This window comes from Spea bombifrons, chromosome 13, assembly GCF_027358695.1.
Source record: "Spea bombifrons isolate aSpeBom1 chromosome 13, aSpeBom1.2.pri, whole genome shotgun sequence".
NCBI classification, from domain to species: Eukaryota; Metazoa; Chordata; class Amphibia; order Anura; family Pelobatidae; genus Spea; species Spea bombifrons.
Window position 1 is genome coordinate 10,783,131 of NC_071099.1, and position 19,289 is coordinate 10,802,419.

General features: G+C 41.5%; 2 protein-coding genes across 3 annotated transcripts; both read left to right on the plus strand.

Moving 5' to 3' along the window:
- The first annotated feature begins 830 nt into the window (after positions 1–830).
- Positions 831–8,607, plus strand: RBBP8NL (RBBP8 N-terminal like). Of its 2 annotated transcripts, none has more exons than XM_053453272.1 (13): positions 831–965; positions 2,602–2,644; positions 2,986–3,081; positions 3,234–3,346; positions 3,621–3,693; positions 3,825–3,985; positions 4,437–4,519; positions 4,812–4,969; positions 5,299–6,118; positions 6,258–6,339; positions 6,905–6,966; positions 7,467–7,569; positions 7,951–8,607. In XM_053453272.1, exons 1-13 carry the CDS (start codon positions 899–901, stop codon positions 8,040–8,042), a joined length of 1,953 nt encoding a protein of 650 aa, XP_053309247.1. In that variant the 5' UTR covers positions 831–898; the 3' UTR covers positions 8,043–8,607. The 2 variants fall into 2 exon arrangements, with proteins under 2 accessions (XP_053309247.1, XP_053309248.1); XM_053453273.1 differs by having other exon boundaries at positions 832–965; positions 4,830–4,969.
- A 2,371-nt stretch (positions 8,608–10,978) lies between these two features.
- CABLES2 (Cdk5 and Abl enzyme substrate 2) lies at positions 10,979–18,924 on the plus strand. Its single transcript, XM_053453686.1, has 10 exons — positions 10,979–11,391; positions 13,626–13,697; positions 14,213–14,305; positions 14,437–14,514; positions 15,200–15,308; positions 17,574–17,736; positions 17,853–17,956; positions 18,172–18,278; positions 18,423–18,627; positions 18,725–18,924. The coding sequence occupies exons 1-10, from the start codon at positions 11,012–11,014 to the stop codon at positions 18,863–18,865; spliced, it is 1,452 nt and encodes a 483-aa protein (XP_053309661.1). The 5' UTR covers positions 10,979–11,011; the 3' UTR covers positions 18,866–18,924.
- The last annotated feature ends 365 nt before the right edge of the window (positions 18,925–19,289 follow it).

A 19,289-nucleotide genomic window follows, 5' to 3' on the forward strand; every position in this document is an offset into this window, starting at 1 on the left:
GAGGTGGTTTGAGAGCTGGAAGCAGAACAGCCTGTAACAAATGTCAATTGCAAGACATTTTCATCAGGCAGGACGGTCGTCTCGGAGCTCCCATCCTTCCTTTCAACCACATTATTCGGAAGGATAACAGAGTGCCCAGGGATGCTTCCTGACACAAGTGGTACTTAGCCAGGGAAGCCTTGGAATATTGTAATAGGCAGTATGTGGGGCTATAGTATGCACCAGTGCAGACAACCAATACATCTTTTGATGTAAGATAGGGTTGAAATTTGTTCCCTGGTTTGCCATCATTTGAACAACAAAGATCATCGGTAGAGGCCATTTTTTTACAGGACATCTGAATTTTAGGTGTATAAAAATAACTTTGTTTATTGAGCTTGTTGGAGAAATCTGGAAGAGTAGACCGAGTGTCGGGCTACTAAATTATTGCGCCTTTTGGTTTGCGCTCAAAGTTTGAAGTCTGTCTCTGAATGCAGAGCTTGATAGAATGCATCCCTCACAGGGTATTCATTCCATGTTTGCCAGCGAAACATCTGTGGAATTTAAAATATTAAAGACAAACATGAAAAAATGAATAAATCTGGGTAGCCAGATAATAGAATAATGCATACCCTTAAAACACAGCCAAGAATCTGAAGTAGTTTAAGGTTAGTGAAGGCATTTGGGGGATCTTAGAAACCAGTCCCAAGTATCTCTCTTCAGTAAGCGTGGTCCGGGATCTGGGTTTCATATGTTGCCGAGGATATAGAAAGGAGAGCATACTGTGACAGATTTCATCTCCAGTAACATTATTTGGGTGTTTGCACTTCTTTGTGAATAATTATTTTCCTATTCTTTCTCATTTTTCAAGACATAGCCAAGGAACAGGCCAGGAAACAAGCGTTAACGTGGAGGCAAAATGGCGGCAGACAGTTTCACAGAAGCTATGCACCGGCTGAAGGAGATCCATGACAAAGAGGTGCTAGGTAGGATTCCTCAAGTCTTTTCACAGTACATGGTCCTCCGGGAATTTACTCCAACATAGTAAAATAGAAGGTTACATGATGGACATGAAAATGCTCCTCAAGTTAAAACAGTAAACACGTTAAAATATATCTGTGAAAAAGAAAAAAAACCCTAAAGCAAACCTTGGCTTTCTTGGGCTTGGGGCAGGATTAGAGCTCCATGGAGGGACAGGACTAGGCAAGTCTGAAAAAACGTGGGAAACATTTCATGGGAAAGAAGATGCGAGAGAATAGAGACATGTTGGTTAGACTAGAAAAGTGAGATGCTGGTGCAGCTCTGCGGCTGTGTATTGTTCTCATGTTGATCATGCAGACAGACTGGTATAAAGCGCATGAACGGACACGTTTCACTCCTCAGTCATGTGGTCTCCATCACATAGCGTGCAGTCACAGGCACAAACGGAATTAAAAACTTTTGAAACTTTCCGAAACCCTACAACTCTAATGAGGATAGAGACGGTCTATATTCACAAAGCATGTTGCCATATATACAGAAAGGTCCTTTGTTTTTGGGGTACTCTGCACTGGATGCTTGTGGAGTCTATCTGCATTTCTATACCTGGAAATTCCATAAACATGTCTTTTCAACAGGTCAGCCCCCTAGTCCCTTCCTTAATTATACTAATGTGACTACGGGGGCAGCTGACACTGAGCCCTGGGCAAAGACCCTCACTACTAGACTTGGGCATGGAGGGCAAATTGGTTCAGACAATTTTTTTGATTTGTTTTTGCCTCATTTGTTCCCTGCCATTTCAGTTCGAACGAAATTTGGAGTTTTATTTTGCCAATAGGAAATTCATCAGGTTCCCTCCTTATTTTTGGAGATTCGTAGAAGCGCATGAATTAGACAAACTTCCTTATAATAAAAATGCATACAAATCCGTATGCTAAAGTCTAATCATTACCCAATGGGTAAAAAAAACCTTGTACGGAGCGGATGTTAAAGTTGCAATCCAACAACAACCCATGAAGGACGTCCACATGTCTTGTTATCCCCATGGCTGTAGGATTCTGAATTTTAAGCAATATAGACTGAGAAAGAAAAACATACAGCTAAAGCTGAAATATCTGTCGGACAGAAATATTTTAAAAGCATAAAACCTGACTAACAAGTTTATTACGGCGTGTTACTTTTCAAAGGGTAAAAATATCATGACCTGTGTCTGGTGCAAACAGAATACCAAAGGAGGCAAACAGATCCAGTGCCGTCTCTCGACGCTTCTCTGAGCACCTTCTAATTCATTTCTACAGAAATGTACAAACGCCAATTAAAAAGTTTTCTCAATATATTATAGTAATTATAAAAAGTTATTTAGGTCTCTGCATTGACTGGGATTTAAGTCCAAAAAAAAAAAACTCAGTCACAAAACATTTGAAGCTCGCAGCAATATTCTTAGAATAATAATTAGCCACTCCTGTTATTAATGGGAAGGAGGAGTCCGACAAACGGTCACGCTGCCAAACCCTCCCTTCTCTGGCACTTTGAAATTGAAATGCAGGTAGCTTGTGTATGCCCAGAATAATACTTAATTCAAGTATCTGTGTGTGTTAATGAGGCTGATTGGTTATTAAAGTAGTTTGCTCTACTGTGTTTCAGGAATGCAGGCCAAACTTACAGAGCTAACGTTAGAAAAATGCAGGTGAGTGACCTTATAGATCACTGTTTATAGCATTGATGGCATTGTATAGTCAGCTTGTTTCAGAGCCATAGAAGTGTCTGGCCGTCACATCTGCATTGCCTGAATGTCTATTAAAAAATATCTACGATTTGGAAGAATAGCTCTTTATGCCACGTAAGGTGAATGAGGAGGATATTCTGGGGAAGACCTGAAAAAACAAATGAGATAGGAAGAGAAATCACAACAAATGTTGCTTTTCTAATATCCATCTGAGTTTTTTCGGGTAAAATGTTATTTTCTGTAGAGTTTAAATGTGGCACTCATACATTGGAATGAAGGCTTGGTTACGATCTTATTTTTAGAGATGCACAGAGGATTGAAGAGCTGTTTTCCAAAAACCACATACTTCGAGAACAGCATAAGGTGCTCAACGAGAACATCAAAGTTTTGGAAAACAGGTGAGAAGAGGGTGTAACGAGAAGGGTTAATAAATTATGTCCCCAAAATGGATTTTGAGAAAGGCAGACAGCAGTGGATAACTTATATTTAATAGATATATATATACATAGTTGATCGAAGTCTAAGTTGATTTTGTCTTCTCTTCGTTTAGACTGAGAGCCGGACTATGCGACAGATGTACTGTAACACAAGAACTTGCAAAGAAAAAGCAGCAGGAGTTTGAAAAAGCTCATTTCCACAACCTGCAGCAAATATCCTCGCTCAGTGAGTATGACATGTCACTTTTCACTTTGCTTCCACCCTTTAATTTGATTTTGCAGTCCATGGTATGATCTGCCAGTGTTTGTTTTAAAGAGTGGTACCAAAAGGAATATATATATATACATAACACACTATAAAAAAGAATATCAATAAAACACTTTATGTTGCATTGTTTGAATTTATATAAAATTAAACATCTAAAAGAGCACCAATTCTAAGCAGAAACAAGCGTTATTTTGCATTATTGCTTTATATTGTTTGTTTATTGTTCGGGCAGCCGGTGAAATGAAGAGTTTGAGGGAAGAGAACAGATCCCTTCTTGAGGAACTGAAAAAGCTAAATGGTTTGGAGTAAGTAGATTTAAACAAAAACGAATGGAACAATGCTAATTTTGTAATTATGCCTGACCGTGGTCTTATACACCACCTTCCGTGCCTATAATGGTAACCAAGCTTGAAGTCACTGGGGTTTTTGCTTTCAGTGAAAAGAACACACACCCCAAAACCTCAACTCCTGAACCAAGCCTTGACTCCGACTCGCCTCACTCTCAAACCTCATCTGTGGGCCAGAAAAACGGTTTAGAAAAAACAAAGAAAGATGTGGAGCCCCAGGAAAATCTGTCTGATGGTCAGGTGGAAGAAGGTGGGTTCCCCGGGATCATCTCTTGGGCTCTGAGGATTAATCTGGATGCATTCTAGAGAAGTACCACATTCCTGAAGCCTTGTCTTTTCAAAGCTGACAAATACATTCAGCTTAAAAGGTTTCATGCCAACAATTTAAACAATTGAAGTATGATTTTATGTGCTGTAAACATGTGTGCATGTGGGCAATTTTAGTATATTTTATGCTATATAAATCCAGTGACAGTCAGCATCAGGGTGGAGAAAAAAGCTTTGGAGACTGTGAGCCTTCCAAAAGTAACAAGAATCTTGCTAACAAAATTTTATTAATAAGCAAATTTAAAAATGCCGCCTGGCCATAGATCTTGTTATAATAAGAACACGGATGGGCAGACCAGGGAACGCTCCTGCTAACTTGCTAATAAACATGTGCACCAAAATTGCAACCTTACAGGAATTGGTTCTTATTTCAGAAAAATGCAGAGCTAACCAGAGGCTCTCCCCAGGAATAAAAACGTTTCAAGCAGCTAGCAATGACGTTCGCCACCTTGAGATGGTACGTGTTTTGTGGCAAGGTGTGCGTGTGACACACCAAACGGGTATACTTCCAATACACAGTACAGGTGTTTTATCGCAATTAACAACAAAATGAAAAATGGTAAACCAAATACAAGCATTAAAGGGGACGTTGTACAAAAGGCAGAGGCAGTAATCACAAGAACCCTTAATTTCCAAGCTTGCTTACTGCAGAAATCGCTGCTTTCTTGGTAGGGGTTGTGTGTCCCTTCAACCAGCAGAATATTGAGTGGATAGCCAATTTTGTGTTCAAAAATCATGTGCTATTACAGTGCTCGTCACCAACACAGAAGGTCTTATTGGGCTCACAGAACCAGCAGAGAATCTCCAACCAACTTCACGGGACCATTGCTGTGCTGAGGTCCAAAGGTGGCCAGTCAGGTACCGGATCATCACCTGCTCACAACAAAAGAACCTCTACCAATGAACAGTAAGTTTTACAACAACATGGTGATGGAAAGGCAGAAGGGGTGGGATTCCTTAATTTCTCAAAATGCGATATCAAGGTTATTTCCCTCTCTTCCCCTTGTTTACCTAATCGAATTAGGGAAAGTATTGTTTGGTTTTCTCATGATGGGATCTTATCCAAATATCACAGGACACCAGGACTGTGGAATATACCTAACTATACAGAAGTCATATTCACAATAGCATATACAGTACTGCTATAAATACAGTAAATATAGGCATAGTACAGCCATAATAACCACAGTGATATGCTATTGTGCTATCATCTCCATCTGTGTTCTGTGTTTACAGGTATGCCAAAGGAAGCTCCAGTCACTACTATGATGCTTCTACACATCTCGAGTCACTAAATCAGGCCACCCCAGAGGAGAGGTTTTGTCTTCTTGGTCAGCGCTTAGCACAGAGACATCTTGGTGAACGCGGTCCTGCAGTCTTTGCAGATGGAACTGGTCCGAATTTACTGGCTAAAAATCATGAGGCTATTTTGGAAAGGAAACAAACCCAGGATGATTGGGAGGACAGAGTGGCAATGGTGGAGCTTCGTGACGCACTACTGTACATGAGGGAGCATGGATACAGGGGGAGAATGGTTCACCCCAACCATAGAGACAGGCTCCAGTTCTTCCTAACCAGGCAGCACCAAGGACAGAGGTCACAAGATGAGGCACAGAGGTCTCAACAAAGAGACAGTCTGGATGAAAGGGAGCTGTCTCTTCTACAAGTCCTGAGCGCCCATTGGAAGAATAGTAAGTTCCAAGATCAGACAGAGGAGCAAGACTGGGACAAGAAAGACACATATGTTGAGACAGAGCAAAGAGAACAAGATGAGGAAAGCACTCCAGACATACCCCTTGATCTGTCTGATACCAAACGTGTGCAACCCAGCCACATTTCTGATAACATGAGAGAAAACAGAGGGAAGTCTGAAATATACAGCGCAAGAACAGCCTTCAGGAATAACTCAATTTCTCCCACTGGGACCCTATGTACAGATACGGGACAGGCAAGCAGACAGGATGATGTCAGATCGGCAGCCAACATTCTTGTAAATGAGCTTGGTAGAGAGAGCAGGACCTGCTCTGACAGACAAGACTTCCAAGACACGGGCAGAGTACGTACAACCGAGTTCTGCATTATATTACATTTACCATTATCCCAATGTAACTGTGAGATTCCATTGAACCATGTCCAACTAGTGTGGGAGTTTTGAATGGATGAACTAAATGCACTAAAGTCTGTTTGTTCACTAGGATGCTAACCCTTTCTTGGAAAAGAATGATGACAGCAAAAGACCACCAAAAGGACAGAAGAGAGACAGAGAAATTGAAGCAGGTGAATGGCTGGGGGCTGTGGCATCTAACCTTTATACACATAACTAGGAGTGGTAAGAAATGTAGATAAACACACATAAAAATTACAAATGGCTCTTAATTATTCTGGCGAACAGTTCTGACAAATGAGTAAACATTGTCAGAAAACATGTAACGGACAGCCAGGGATTTGGTTGATTATTATTCATTCATATAAAAAACAGCCTTTTATACAAGTAACACATAAAGTAGAGAAGGCCCTGCTCATGGACGAATTTAATTGTGTAAACGCACAGTGCCCAATCAGCAATATGTAGTGCAGTAACATTAGACAATGAACAAACTACAGAGAGACAATAACGATGTCACAAGAAAAGTTCAGTACAGCAAACGCTGGCAACCCTTAAATGAAATCTGATTGTATAGAAAATACTGAAATGTAACTAAATAGTTTCAGTGAGTTTGTCATTACACACAGTTGCTGATGGCATACATTTTGTTTTCACTGCCTAAAATGACATAACCAGCTATCCAGGGTATCTGTACATTATTCTTATTAAATTAACCCCTCTGAATTGTCTTGTCAGAAGAGTCAGATCAAGCACAGTCTCCAGAGGAGGAGGAAGACACTGGCACATCCTGCAGCGAGGTTTGTAATCCTCTTACACAGAAATTTCAATCACATTAAAAATGCTGCTAGTATTCATACAAGCTGGTTGGCTTTGTTGAGTTCTGCTTTGCTAAATCCAATTAAAATTTACCCTGCACAGTGCAATTCCACATTTACATTGTATAATTTAAATTAGAACAATGTTCAGACAAACCTCCTGCTAGTCTTCAATCTCCCAATGTGACCGCTGGATCATTGTAGCCTCAGTGTATGGCTCCACTCTGGAAAAAAATAAGTTGTAAGTTAGAAACCACTGACGTCTTCTCAAAGAGAGTCATGACCAAAGGAAATCTAGTACTGACGCATTATCCAATACACTAGGTTCTATTACTCACTATATTGCTGAAGTAATGAGAGGCATCATCTAATCTTTCACTATACCACTTGGACCACCATTTATAAACAATGTAAAGGAGACAGAACCATTTCTCCAGAATACTGATGTGACCTTTCTTCTTACTGGTTCTGTTGATTTACAGACAGAAGTAGATTCCCAGAAAGCTCAGTCTGAGACGCCTCACGAAATCTCTACTAACGACAAGATACGGGAGAAGAATAAGCAGAGAAAGGTGATGTCTCAAGGTAAGACAAAGCGTAACAGGGTAAAGACACAGCTTCTAACAGTGAGCAGTGATTTGTCTCACTGTTAGAGGGTTGTGTATTATCTAGAAACCCAGATCGGTGAACAGGCCGGTTATTTTTGTTTTGCCCTAATGAAGACCTCATTGAGGTTCAAACGTTGATATTTTTGTATATACTGGAGTGCGCATGGCTATCTTCCTTATATTTATGCCTTACTGCTGTGATTTCATAGAGTTCAATTCCCTGACCCGATGGACTTCCGCGATGTAAAATGTTGTTTTTGTGTATGTGTGTCTGTGAGCCCACCTTCTTTGATTGCACACATGTAGCCTACACAAAATACTGCTTATCGCACATTATAATAAAGTATGTCTGTTTCAGTCTCCAAGAAACCAGTGAAAAGAAAGAAGACACTTCTTGGAGCAGAAAGTGACAGGTGCCAGGATGACAAAGAAGAAAAGATCACTACATGAATCCAACAGTCAGATGCATGTTAAAAACAAAACTTTTCAGTTTCCATATTTATTTTAGATGCTGACTTTTTGCTAGCATGTCAAAGTCTATATTGTAAATACCAACAGTGCCACAAGAAGTAGACATATCTGACACACATTCTGTTTATGCTGATCACACAGTGAGTGTGGCATTTTGTTTTCCCCATGTTACAGGCTGTATAATATGACACATACCACGAGTATCTGAAATGTTCCCTCAATGCTCTTTCTTTGAAAAAAAAATAACAAAATAAAAAAGCACTTACATTTCACAGCTGTAACACATTGCGTTTGGTAAAAGGTGCTAAAAATTAATGTATTTTCACTCCTTTAAGAGACTTTGTCAATGTGTGTAAAAAAAAGCCAGAATTAAAGAGAAAACCACTACAAATTTATGTATTTTGAGATTGTAAGCTTCTTTGCGCAGGGTTTAAAACCCAAACCATTTTATGATGCATTCTTATGTCTTGTTTAACCATTGTACAGCGCTGTGGAATTTGAGGGCACTATATACATCAATAAATAACGATTTCCTAAATACTAAGCAGGGAATTAGACTCATGTGTAAAAATGAATAAAAGTATTGAGCTGCAACTCGATGGAGAATATGCAGAGCCAGAATGGCTCCATCACATCTGTGAAGCACGAGGACTGTGCGATGGTAAAGAATTACCAGAAACATGCAGCACATATTTTATGCTCCCAAAACACACCGTCTTCCAATTTAAAAATCACACTGCCTTTTCAAAGCATACAAATCCAAAGACTGCCCATATTTACTGTGACATCCTGCTTGCTGTAGTAAGGTGGTAAGAAGATGCATCTGTTAGGCTTTTGCGCTAAAAACCGGTGCCAGACTCAGGAGCCCTAAAATAATCTCCATACTACTAAAAAGAAATCAAACAAAGAAATGTGTTCCTCTTCTGACATGAGCTGAGCTGTACCTCCTGCATATTGTTTTTTCGTTTAAGGTGAAAAGAAGGCTTCTTCATCCTGTAAAGCTTATGTTACATGTAATGTTAGGTTTTATCACACCTGCAGTTAGTGGCACATACACTCTCTCTATCTTACACTCTCTCCCTGCATGCGTTCTAACTAATCTAGCATGCAGGAAGTGACATCACATCCATTTCCTGCATTCTGGATCAGTATGCACCAAGGGAGAATGAATCAGGCAAACTGTTTGGGGGCTAAGATGACACAGGCAGGAGGTTTAAATGGCTTAGAAGTGCTGCTTGTTGAACCCTGTGGTTTCTAGCTACACCCCTGCATTGAGAAGTAGTTTAGAGCCAGCGCTAACTTTGTACTTTGGAAATATCACCTGTTTACTTACAAAAGGGAATTTGGTAAAATTATTACTTATATGTTGTCAATGAATATAAATCAGGTGCAGATACCCACAGCCAGACACTTTCTGCTTCTTTGGAACCACACCACTTGATTCTGTGGGTTGTGATGGTCACATGGAGAGTCTCCTCTGTACAATAATTTGACATCTGCTACTCATTCTTTAACGCTTCCCTGTTACAATATAAACAAAAAAACAGGCAGTGTGTGAGCAGTAAGTTTTGTTCCAATGTATACAGAGCAACACAATGAGACAAACCAATAATTAAGATGAAGAAGTCCCTGCTTGTAATGCTTACAATCTAAACCAGTCCAAACAGGTTCTCCGTCACATTAAGTATGACACAAGTTGATACGGTTTGCACTCCAGTCGTTAATATGTTTTCTCAGCCATAAAGTCCATGGTAGTCAAAGCACTAATTTCAGGTGGATAAAGAGCACTGGTGTGTCCCACCTCAAAACCTTTATTGTGAAGTGTGCGAAGTAGGGAACATGCTGCAGCTGCCACCCTGTGCTGCCTTATGCTGATGAGACAAAGGCATGGATGTCCATCTCAGAAAGGTGAACCACGCAGGTAAACAAAGAGCCAGCATGGTGAGAATCGCGCCGGGAGCAGGTTAACCTCTAACTGGTTAACTAAAAGGGGGGTTTATACCCGAGGTAATATATTGATAACCGGTTAACTAAAAGGGAGGGTTATACCCGAGGTAATATATTGATAACCAGTTAACTAAAACAGGAGTTTATACCTGAGGTAAAATATCAATAACCAGTTAATTAAAACTGGGGTTTATGTCTGAGGTAATATATCGATAACCAGTTAACTAAAACAGGAGTTTATACCTGAGGTAATATTTAAAACAGGGGTTTATACTTGAGGTAATATAGTGATAACCGGTTAACTAAAAGGTGGGTTTATACCTGAGATAATATATTGATAACCGGATAACTAAAACAGGAGTTTATACCTGCGGCAAAATATCAATAACCAGTTAATTAAAAGGGTTTTTATACCTGAAGTAAAATATCTATAACCAGTCAACTAAAAGGAGGGTTTATACCTGAGGTAATATATTGATAACCGGTTAACTAAAAGGGGACTTCATACCTGTGGTAATATTTCAGTAGCCAGTTATTAAAAGGGGAGGGGGGTTATACCTGAGATAATATAATAAGCAGTTTACTAGCCAGTTATTAACTAACTAACTAACTAACTAACTAGCTAGTAACCTGGGTGTCAAACTTACAAACTCCAGCTTATTTAATCCTATTACTTACCTACCGTTGACATCATTCTGTCTTTCCCAGTAGAAAACAGGGGTTGGGGTAATAGTGACCTTTATTGGGATAGTGACATAACGTAATAGCGAGCTCTGCTAGGGAGCCTAATGCTTGCTGAACGCCTGACACTTGTCGTCGGGTACTATGTGACCTCACTACTCTCAGCTAGACCGCCTTTTTCCTCTGTCTGTAATTGGCAGACACACTTTCCAATCGGAGACGTGGTGTCGAGTTGTTGCCTTGGGACCATCCAATTGTGTGTAGTGGGGGCGGGGTCTGCGAACACAGGCCGCTCCCCGGGCCGGGGACTCGCTTAGAGAATGGCCGCGGCTACCTGCGGCTCTCCCGGAGTGACAGCTCCCGGGTCCCGGGCCGCGGAGCTCTCCCAGCCACCGGGCCGAAGGCGGCGGGGGACGGACTCCCGCCGGAGACAAGCCGCTCTTTTTTTCCTCAATAACATCTCCCTGGATGGGAGACCCCTGTGTCCGGCTCCCCAGCCAGCCTGGGAGGGCCCCGAGCAGCCTCCCGGCACCCCAGCCCCTCAGCCCGCTCCAACCAACGGCCCACGGGTCGTGCTGCCCAGGGAGCCTTGCCAGGCCGAGGAGGGACTCAGGGGAAAGGTTGGACTGTACACCCCAAGCTCGGTGGCCTCGCCGGGATTCCTTCAGCCACAGAGCAGCCTGACCGGGGACAAACACAGGTGAGTCCGGTTCCCACCCTCAGGGACTGACCCAAATCACCCCTCTTCAGGAGGCTGGTTTAAACATCCCCTCCCCCAACTGTCTCAGGAGGTAAAACCCGGACTACTGCCCCCCTACCCACATAACAGGTGCAGAATATCTGATTGCCCCAAGTTACCCAAATACACCAGACACCCCCCTAAACTAACCCCTTAAAGTATCCCAAACTACACTGATTACCCCCTCGTATCATCCCCGGTCCCCCTCTGTCACCTTTTTTCCATTCACCCCCTTTCACAAGCATCACCCCTAGGCCACTTTGTTTAAGATGACCCCTCATAAGGGTTACTCTAGAGAAACCATTAGACGGACTGTTCTATTACACACTGGGGGGGGGCATTTTGTATTTTATTATGATTGTTTTTGTAATAGGATTATTATTGACCAGCTGCCTTTACCGCGCATGATATAGTAATGGGAGGGACTGGTTATGTGGAGAGTTGTCTGTCTGCTAGTCGCACAAATCAAACCTTCTCTGCTGTAACTGTAAAGGTCTTGTGATCATTTATTGGGATCTCAATCTGGTGCATTATGATGGATCACAATGCACTTCCAAAGCTTAGAAAATACATTTTTTGCGCCAGTTAAAGCCAGGGCATGGCTCAGGTTATGCTGGAATGCTGCTGCTGCAGCCCATTGCCGGTAAGGACGGTCGCACACCGGCCAGGGGAGTCATCTCCTGGGTAGCTGTCACTGTCAGGAACGGCTTTGAGACGCTCCAATAGGCTGACAATTAAATACTAGATGACCTACAATCTAAGGACTATTTAAACATGGTTGCCAGGGAACGGGGCACAATGAGGATTTTGGGTGAAGGGTGAGTTGGCGCTGCAGTTGGATTATGGATGGCCTCTCGCTGATCTTACTGCCTCGTCTATAAATATCCCAAGAGAACGCAGCTACGCAAACAATCCCGGGCAGTTGTGGGTCATGCAGGCTGAGCAGCGTTCTCCTCGCTGTGTTATTTCATCGCCGTCTCTATTCGCACATTCGTGGATGTGTAGTGTGAGTGAAAGGCCGCCGCTGGGATGAGGCGCTCCAACAAGTTCATGCTTGACCTGTAAAAATAGCTAAAGGATAATTCAGGGCTGGAAAAAAATTCTTTTTTTGAGAGCCAGAAAGAGGAACACCCACAGAGATCGATATAAAATGGCATGAAAGGTTTCGGAGTCAGATCTAATATTCCAGGAGCCATGGCTACCTACCTATTTTTAACTAGTCTTCTGTTTGTCGCAGTGGCGCCTGACATGGAATAAGTAGTCCGTTCACATAGGGGTTTATTCTCTAAAGGGAGAGTTTGTGGTTTTAACCCTCTCCTTGACATTATAAAGGACCGTTACCGACATGTTTATCCAGCAAAAGGCTCAGCCCTGTATAATGCATGAATCAAAGTGTGAAGAAATCTCACCAATTTAATTATGCATTATACGGGGCTAGCCAAGCTCTTCCTGCAGCAGAAGCTTGCGGGGGGGGGGCAACTCTTCACTTAGTGAATAAACCCCATAATGTTGCATATTTTAATGTTAACGCAATCATTGGGGTTGTTGGGTGGATGGGGCCCCCCCACCTCCATGCATTAGATATAACCCTGTTGGTTGTTGAGTGCAGGCATCAGGAACATCATAATTTAACCTCCCACCGAAGGTACGTGACGAGATTTGTTTACAACATTAACCTAAAGCTCATCTGATTGTCCCAACGCGGCATTAAATATTATAATAATAATTATCGCTCTGGAGATTTATGTGAGGTGTGCTGGGTGACCGCTATTAGTGCGCCCTTAAATATCCCGGCGTCCGCGTGAACCCATGCCAGGAATCCTTTATAGCCGTTTAATTAACTGCCGCCTTATCTTCTAATTTATAACGTGCAGTTAAAATGAAAATTAAGTTTCATCATTTTTCAATTTAACGGCAAAAGCTGAATTGTAGCCAAGACTTGCTCGCGCGTCCCAGCTGTGCGCTCTGTGCTGTATAAACTAGCGATGCAGCTATAATACCAAATATTTGAAGGTTATTCAAGTAAAAAACATACTTTGTGCTCCATCTTGGTTAACGCATAGAAGATGGACTTTACCGGCAGAACGGCCCCCTTCGGCCCGTCACGTCTGCATGTTTTTTTTCTGCTGTAAAGACTCAGATTGGTTCTTGGTCTTGGAACGGCCGTTCATCTTGATTTCCATCTTTTCTTTTAGAAAACGCCACCTTTCTCATAGAGGGTCCTTGGAGCTCGCAGACGACTGGCCAGAGCCCGCTGCCAATCAGAGGTACTGTATTGTTTACGCACCTTTTAAAAGATAAATAAATAAATTAACCCCTTCAAGACCGGGACGTACCTGGTACTTCCGGGTCAAAGGTCACCGGCAGACTGGGACGTACCAGGTGCGTCATCGATGATGCGCTACCTCAGCGTCGCTATGGACGCTGGGATCGCGAGGGGCGTCTGCTACTAACTGGTCTTCAAGGAAAGACGCAGTTTGTCAATGCCGGTCCTGAAGGGGTTAAAAAAAGCTTAATGGATTTCTTTTCACCTTTTAAGTTTGCAAAACATTTCATTGTTATTGTTTTTAAAATCTCCGCTGTGCATGGACCATCATTCCAGCCAAATCAGATGACCCCAGATGCCCAGCCATCTATAGCGTCCCCCTTTTTCATAATATTATCATTGTTTGTTGCTGTTGTAACCTTTCCGCTGATGATCTATAAAAATCACCCTCTGTTTTGCCAAATAGTGTATATTGTTAAATATGATACATATTTGTTTCTTTTATGTAACTTTCAGGTCAAAACATCCCCCCGAGTCTCCACGACAATCTGTGTTGAGGAAAATCCACTTCATTAAAAGCATGCGGCATTATGACACCCGGAATAGCAGGTAGGAGGAAGGCAGAATTATCCAGCCCGTCGATTAATTATCCGGCCTCTGGCTTGTACATATTTTATTTTTTAGGACCTAGACATATGCGGGTAACTCCTCATTCTTATTTGCTCACGTTTGCTCTTTAGAATAATCCTCATCTGTGCGAAAAGGTCAATGTGCGGAGCGTTTTCTGTCATCCCTTATGGCGAGAGCCTTCATATCAGGTGAGGATATCATCTCTTTTATCACTTATTGTTCATTTTCTGCATGCCGTGCATCGTGTAGAGTTTATTTCCAAAGCATCTGACTTAGTGTCTTTAATGAAAAGTTAACATCAGCCTTTGCGCTTCAAGGCTCCTGTGCTTCAGTTTCTGGAAGGGATGGGTTTTTGGGTATTTTTGTATCCCGATTCTATAGTGTTTTAATAATTAGACGTGTTGACCTGGTGAGGCATCAGAGCTTCACCCTCGGCGGGAAGAAACCAGCCACATCGCTGGCACAACATTCTCTGAATGAAACTATTGCACGATTTTAAAACGTATGCATTCGGTTTCATACAAATTTTAACTAATTTTGTTAAATTTGTCCGAAAGCAAGGACAATGCTTCTCCTCATCCACCGCTCCGTCTCCGATTCTGCTTCTCCTCTGCTCTGTCTGCATTATTCTCTCCTGTTCGGGGTACTTCTGCAACAGTGCGAAGGCTCCGCCGTGTTGTGCAAATACTCAGAAGAGGAGAGAAGAATGCAGACGGTAAAGCGTGAGAATAAGTAAAAACAATGAAATTGTACGGACCAAAAATAAAACAAAAATTAGAATTTTTTGGTCCACAAGTCTACTTTGAAATCTGATTTCTCTGCGAGCGTTAAGCCATTTTCCTGTTTTAATGGAATATTGTGGTGCTGTTTCAGTGATTTGCGAGTGGAGGGGACCAGGCAGCGGCATGCTTCTGGGGGAGTCGCTTCCTCATGCGATACAGTATTCGGTATAGAAGGTGTAGAACTCGGTGCTGAGGGGCAGGTAAGATTACTTTATTCAGTATAAAACTATTTTTATGTTAAATGATCTTTTCAAGATTCATTGCCCAATACTTGTGCCGGATCATTGCAAGGAGCCTCTGAACGGTCCTTTAACCCCTTAAGGACCGGGCTCATTTTTCGTTTTCTACCCTGTGGGACCGAGGCTGTTTTGACACTTTTGTGGTGCTTGTGTTCAGGTGTAATTTTCTCCTCACCCATTTAGTGTACCCACATAAGTTATATATTGTTTTTTTCAGGACAAGATGGGCTTTCTTCAGATACCATTATTTTGATCGTATCATCTTATTTACTATAAAAAAAATAAAAAAAACATGGTGAAAAATTGAAAAAAAAGACATTTTATGACTTTTATTTGAAAAATCTTTTACTCACCTAAAAAAGCAAGTAAAAAAAACTAGCTAAATAGATTCTACTACTTGTCCTGAGTTTAGAGATACCCAATGTTTTTATGTTTTTTTGCTGTTTTTTGTACGTTATAGGGCAATAAGTACAAGCAGCGTTTTATGATTTCCAAATCTTTTTTAACAAATCTGGTCAGTCTGCCTACATCTCCTCTTTGGAACATCTTTGAAGCCGGTTAACTCAATTTAACCCATTCAAACCATATATTTTTGAAAACTAGACACCCCAGGGTATTCCAAATGCTGTTATTTTAACCCTTTCCATGCACCAATTATACAACTACACTTTGTCAAACTTTGTAATAGTAATTTTTTTTATTTTTTTTTCCACACAAATTGTACTTTAGTTATAGATATACAGGTTCTGGTATATGTCACTATCAAACAACACCCCAATGTGTGTTCAGGAACATCTCCTGAGTACAGCGATACCCCACATGCATGGGTTTGTCAGATTGTTTGGCTGGTAAAAGGCTACTTTTGGGGCATGCGTAATTCAGGTGGTCATTTGGTCATTCTGCCTCCATCTCCTCTTTGGAATATCTTTGAAGCCGGTTAACTCAATTTAACCCATTCAAACCATATATTTTGGAAAACTAGACACCCCAGGGTATTCTGAATGCTGTTATTTTAACCCTTTCCATGCACCAATTATAGAACTACACTTTGTCAAACTTTGTAATAGTAATTTTTTTCACACAAATTGTACTTTAGTTATAGATATACAGGTTCTGGTATATGTCACTGTCAAACAACCCCCCAATATGCGTTCAGGAACATCTCCTGAGTGCAGTGATACCCGACATGCATGGGTTTGTCGGGTTGTTTCAGATTTAAAATGCCACATTTGGGAAGTGCGCTTTTTTTCTCCATTTTGGTCAGTCTGTACCTATGCCCTATCTGTGAGCTAGGCCACTCCAATTTACCCCATCAGCCATTTTTTTTATATATTAGACACCCCTTGGGTATTTGAAGTGCTTTTATTTTAACTCTTTGAGATTTTTGAGAAATTTTAGCACTTGCTCAAAATAATAAACTTTATTTTTTTTATTTTTTTAATACTTTTTTTATATTTTTTTTTACACATTTTGCTGGTACTGGATGGTTCATCTAGTGACATCACTGCATAATTATTTTTAAATGTTAGCACATTTTTTTTTTTTCCATTTTTTTTTTTATTATTTTTTTCTGAATATTTTACTAATCACATAGTGATTAGAAAGCTGGGCTCCATTGACTTGCATGGTTGAATGCAGTACCTGTATTCAACCAGCAAGTGGAGCCAGTTCTCTAGAGGGTCTGGAGACCATCTAGCAAACTTTTTCTTGTTTGTTTTTTTTACAGAGCGGCGGCCATCTTACTTGATGGCGAAGATCACCGGCAGCTGCGGCTGTGACCGCTCTCCGGAACGGTCACAGCCCACCTAAAGGTAAGTGTTTGGTGTCGCTGGATGCCTCCTGATCGAGGCATTCCAGCGACACCATTTAAGTTTAGGAGGCGATCGTTGATCGCCTCCTAAACGCTTTTAAAACGGGCGTCCGCCGCCATACAATGTATGGCGACTGTTGACGCCCCGGGGAGGCCTTGCTGAATGCCTCGACATCGAGGCATTGCAGCAAGGCCGTTTAAGCGAAGAAAGTGATCCTTGATCACTTTCTAAGCTTATTTAACTTTTTGACGGTTCAGGACCGTCAAAGGTCATTTAGTGACCTTCTTGTCATGACGGTCCTGAACCGGCAAAGGTCGCGAAGGGGTTAAACTTGTGTCTTCATGTCCTCTGTTTTTGTTTTGATGTATATTTTTTGTTTCATTATTTATATGTATTTTGTTCTTGTCATCACCAGGTGGTTTCTTATGCAAAATATTTATACCCCACAAATGCTCTTGTCAGCCAAAAAAATGAGGGGCAAGCTCCTGTCCCGACACACAGAGTCAGCTCCCATGAACCAACCAAACGAAATGTCTCTTCGGCAAGGTATCCAACGATGGCATCCGGAGCAGAGCTGGGTAGATGGCTTTTTTTTAATTAATTTTCATCTTTGTAATTTAAAAAAAAAAATAACAAAACAATTTATAGAAACTGACATTTGGTTGGGTTGTGTGTTTTATGTTGGCCTTTCCAGGTACAGGAGAAGCAGAAGCTGTAGAATACAACCCTAATATTCTTGATGACCCGCAGTGGCCTTGTGGAAAACACAAGCGTGTTCTCATCTTTGCTTCCTATATGGTAAGTGCTTGATTTCCTTCGGTTGTATAATGTCCTGTATTACTTTGTCTTCATGGATCGTGGAATACATAATGCCGTCGCGTTTTCCTTTGGTGTATGTCACTGGATCTGTGCCGGGAATTGCGTTTAAGCTGTACTAGTAGTGTAGGTATGTCTAAAAAGGCAAAAATGTTATCAGATATAATGTATAAGATTTTTTTGGTGTTTTCTCCTAGACTACTGTGATTGAATACGTGAAGCCGTCCGACCTGAAAAAAGATATGAATGAAACATTTAAAGAAAAGTTCCCCCATGTGAAACTGACCTTGAGTAAGATCAGGAGGTAAGGATCTGGGGGCCATATGCAAATGACACCTTTTTTTTGTGTTGTGCCACATCACGGTGTACGGCCAACAATCTACTTGGTATCAGAGGCTGTGATCTCTTATAGATGCATTGAGTATCTGTCCTTTCTCTTCGTCCCCAGCTTGAAGCGTGAGATAAGGAACGTAGCAGTGGAGTGTAATCTGGAACCGGTTACTGTGGCCATGTCTTACGTCTACTTTGAGAAGCTAGTCCTGCAGGGCAAGGTGAACAAACAGAACCGGAAGCTGTGTGCCGGAGCGTGTGTTCTGCTGGCTGCCAAGATCAGCAGTGACTTTAAGAAACCAGAGTTGAAGCATCTGCTGGATGTAAGTATATCTGTAGGGATCTTGAATTTCTGTGGCACATGTCCTGTATTCAACTTTGTTGCTAAATTGTCTTTATTTTTTCCCCCCCACAATGCAGAAGTTAGAAGAACGCTTTAGAGCCAATAGACGAGACCTGGTTGGGTTTGAGCTGACTGTTCTTGTTGCTATGGAGCTAGCGCTCTACCTCCCTGAGGCCCAAGTATTACCTCACTTCCGGCGTTTGACGAAGAAGAAGTAGCTGTGACATCACCACGTGCGGGCTCGTGCTGCACATCTTTTATTCTCTGGTTCTGTCTTTAATTTTCATGGGAAATATTTTTATTGATGCTACAAATGACTCAATCGTTCAGCACAAGAAAGGAATCCTCTGCATCAGATACCCCTGGGATGGAAAGATGCTAAGAGCATCACAAGGCCAGTTTGAGTTCCCACTGTACATCCCCTTGGAAGATGCTGAAGGATCCCAGCACAGCAGTTAAAGTTAATTGTATGGCAGTATATTTATTGCAGGTTATTTAAACACATTCATGTTACATTGTTTCTCATTCTCGTTTAAAACAATCTTCTTATTTTAATCCAGTGTACTTTTCCTGTGTCCATGTAAATGCATATTTTAAAAAATCCCCCTCTTCTGTACCTTTTTAAGACCTTATACTTTCCTA

Bases quoted from the DNA above. Each gene is read 5' to 3' on its own strand.
- CABLES2 (XM_053453686.1), top strand. From the start codon at position 11,012: ATGGCCGCGGCTACCTGCGGCTCTCCCGGAGTGACAGCTCCCGGGTCC. The intron at 14,515-15,199 runs GTGAGGATATCA...GTGCTGTTTCAG, and splicing joins GGCGAGAGCCTTCATATCAG to TGATTTGCGAGTGGAGGGGA. The intron at 18,628-18,724 runs GTAAGTATATCT...CCCACAATGCAG, and splicing joins AGTTGAAGCATCTGCTGGAT to AAGTTAGAAGAACGCTTTAG.
- RBBP8NL (XM_053453272.1), top strand. From the start codon at position 899: ATGGCGGCAGACAGTTTCACAGAAGCTATGCACCGGCTGAAGGAGATC. The intron at 3,082-3,233 runs GTGAGAAGAGGG...CTCTTCGTTTAG, and splicing joins ATCAAAGTTTTGGAAAACAG to ACTGAGAGCCGGACTATGCG. The intron at 3,347-3,620 runs GTGAGTATGACA...TTGTTCGGGCAG, and splicing joins GCAGCAAATATCCTCGCTCA to CCGGTGAAATGAAGAGTTTG.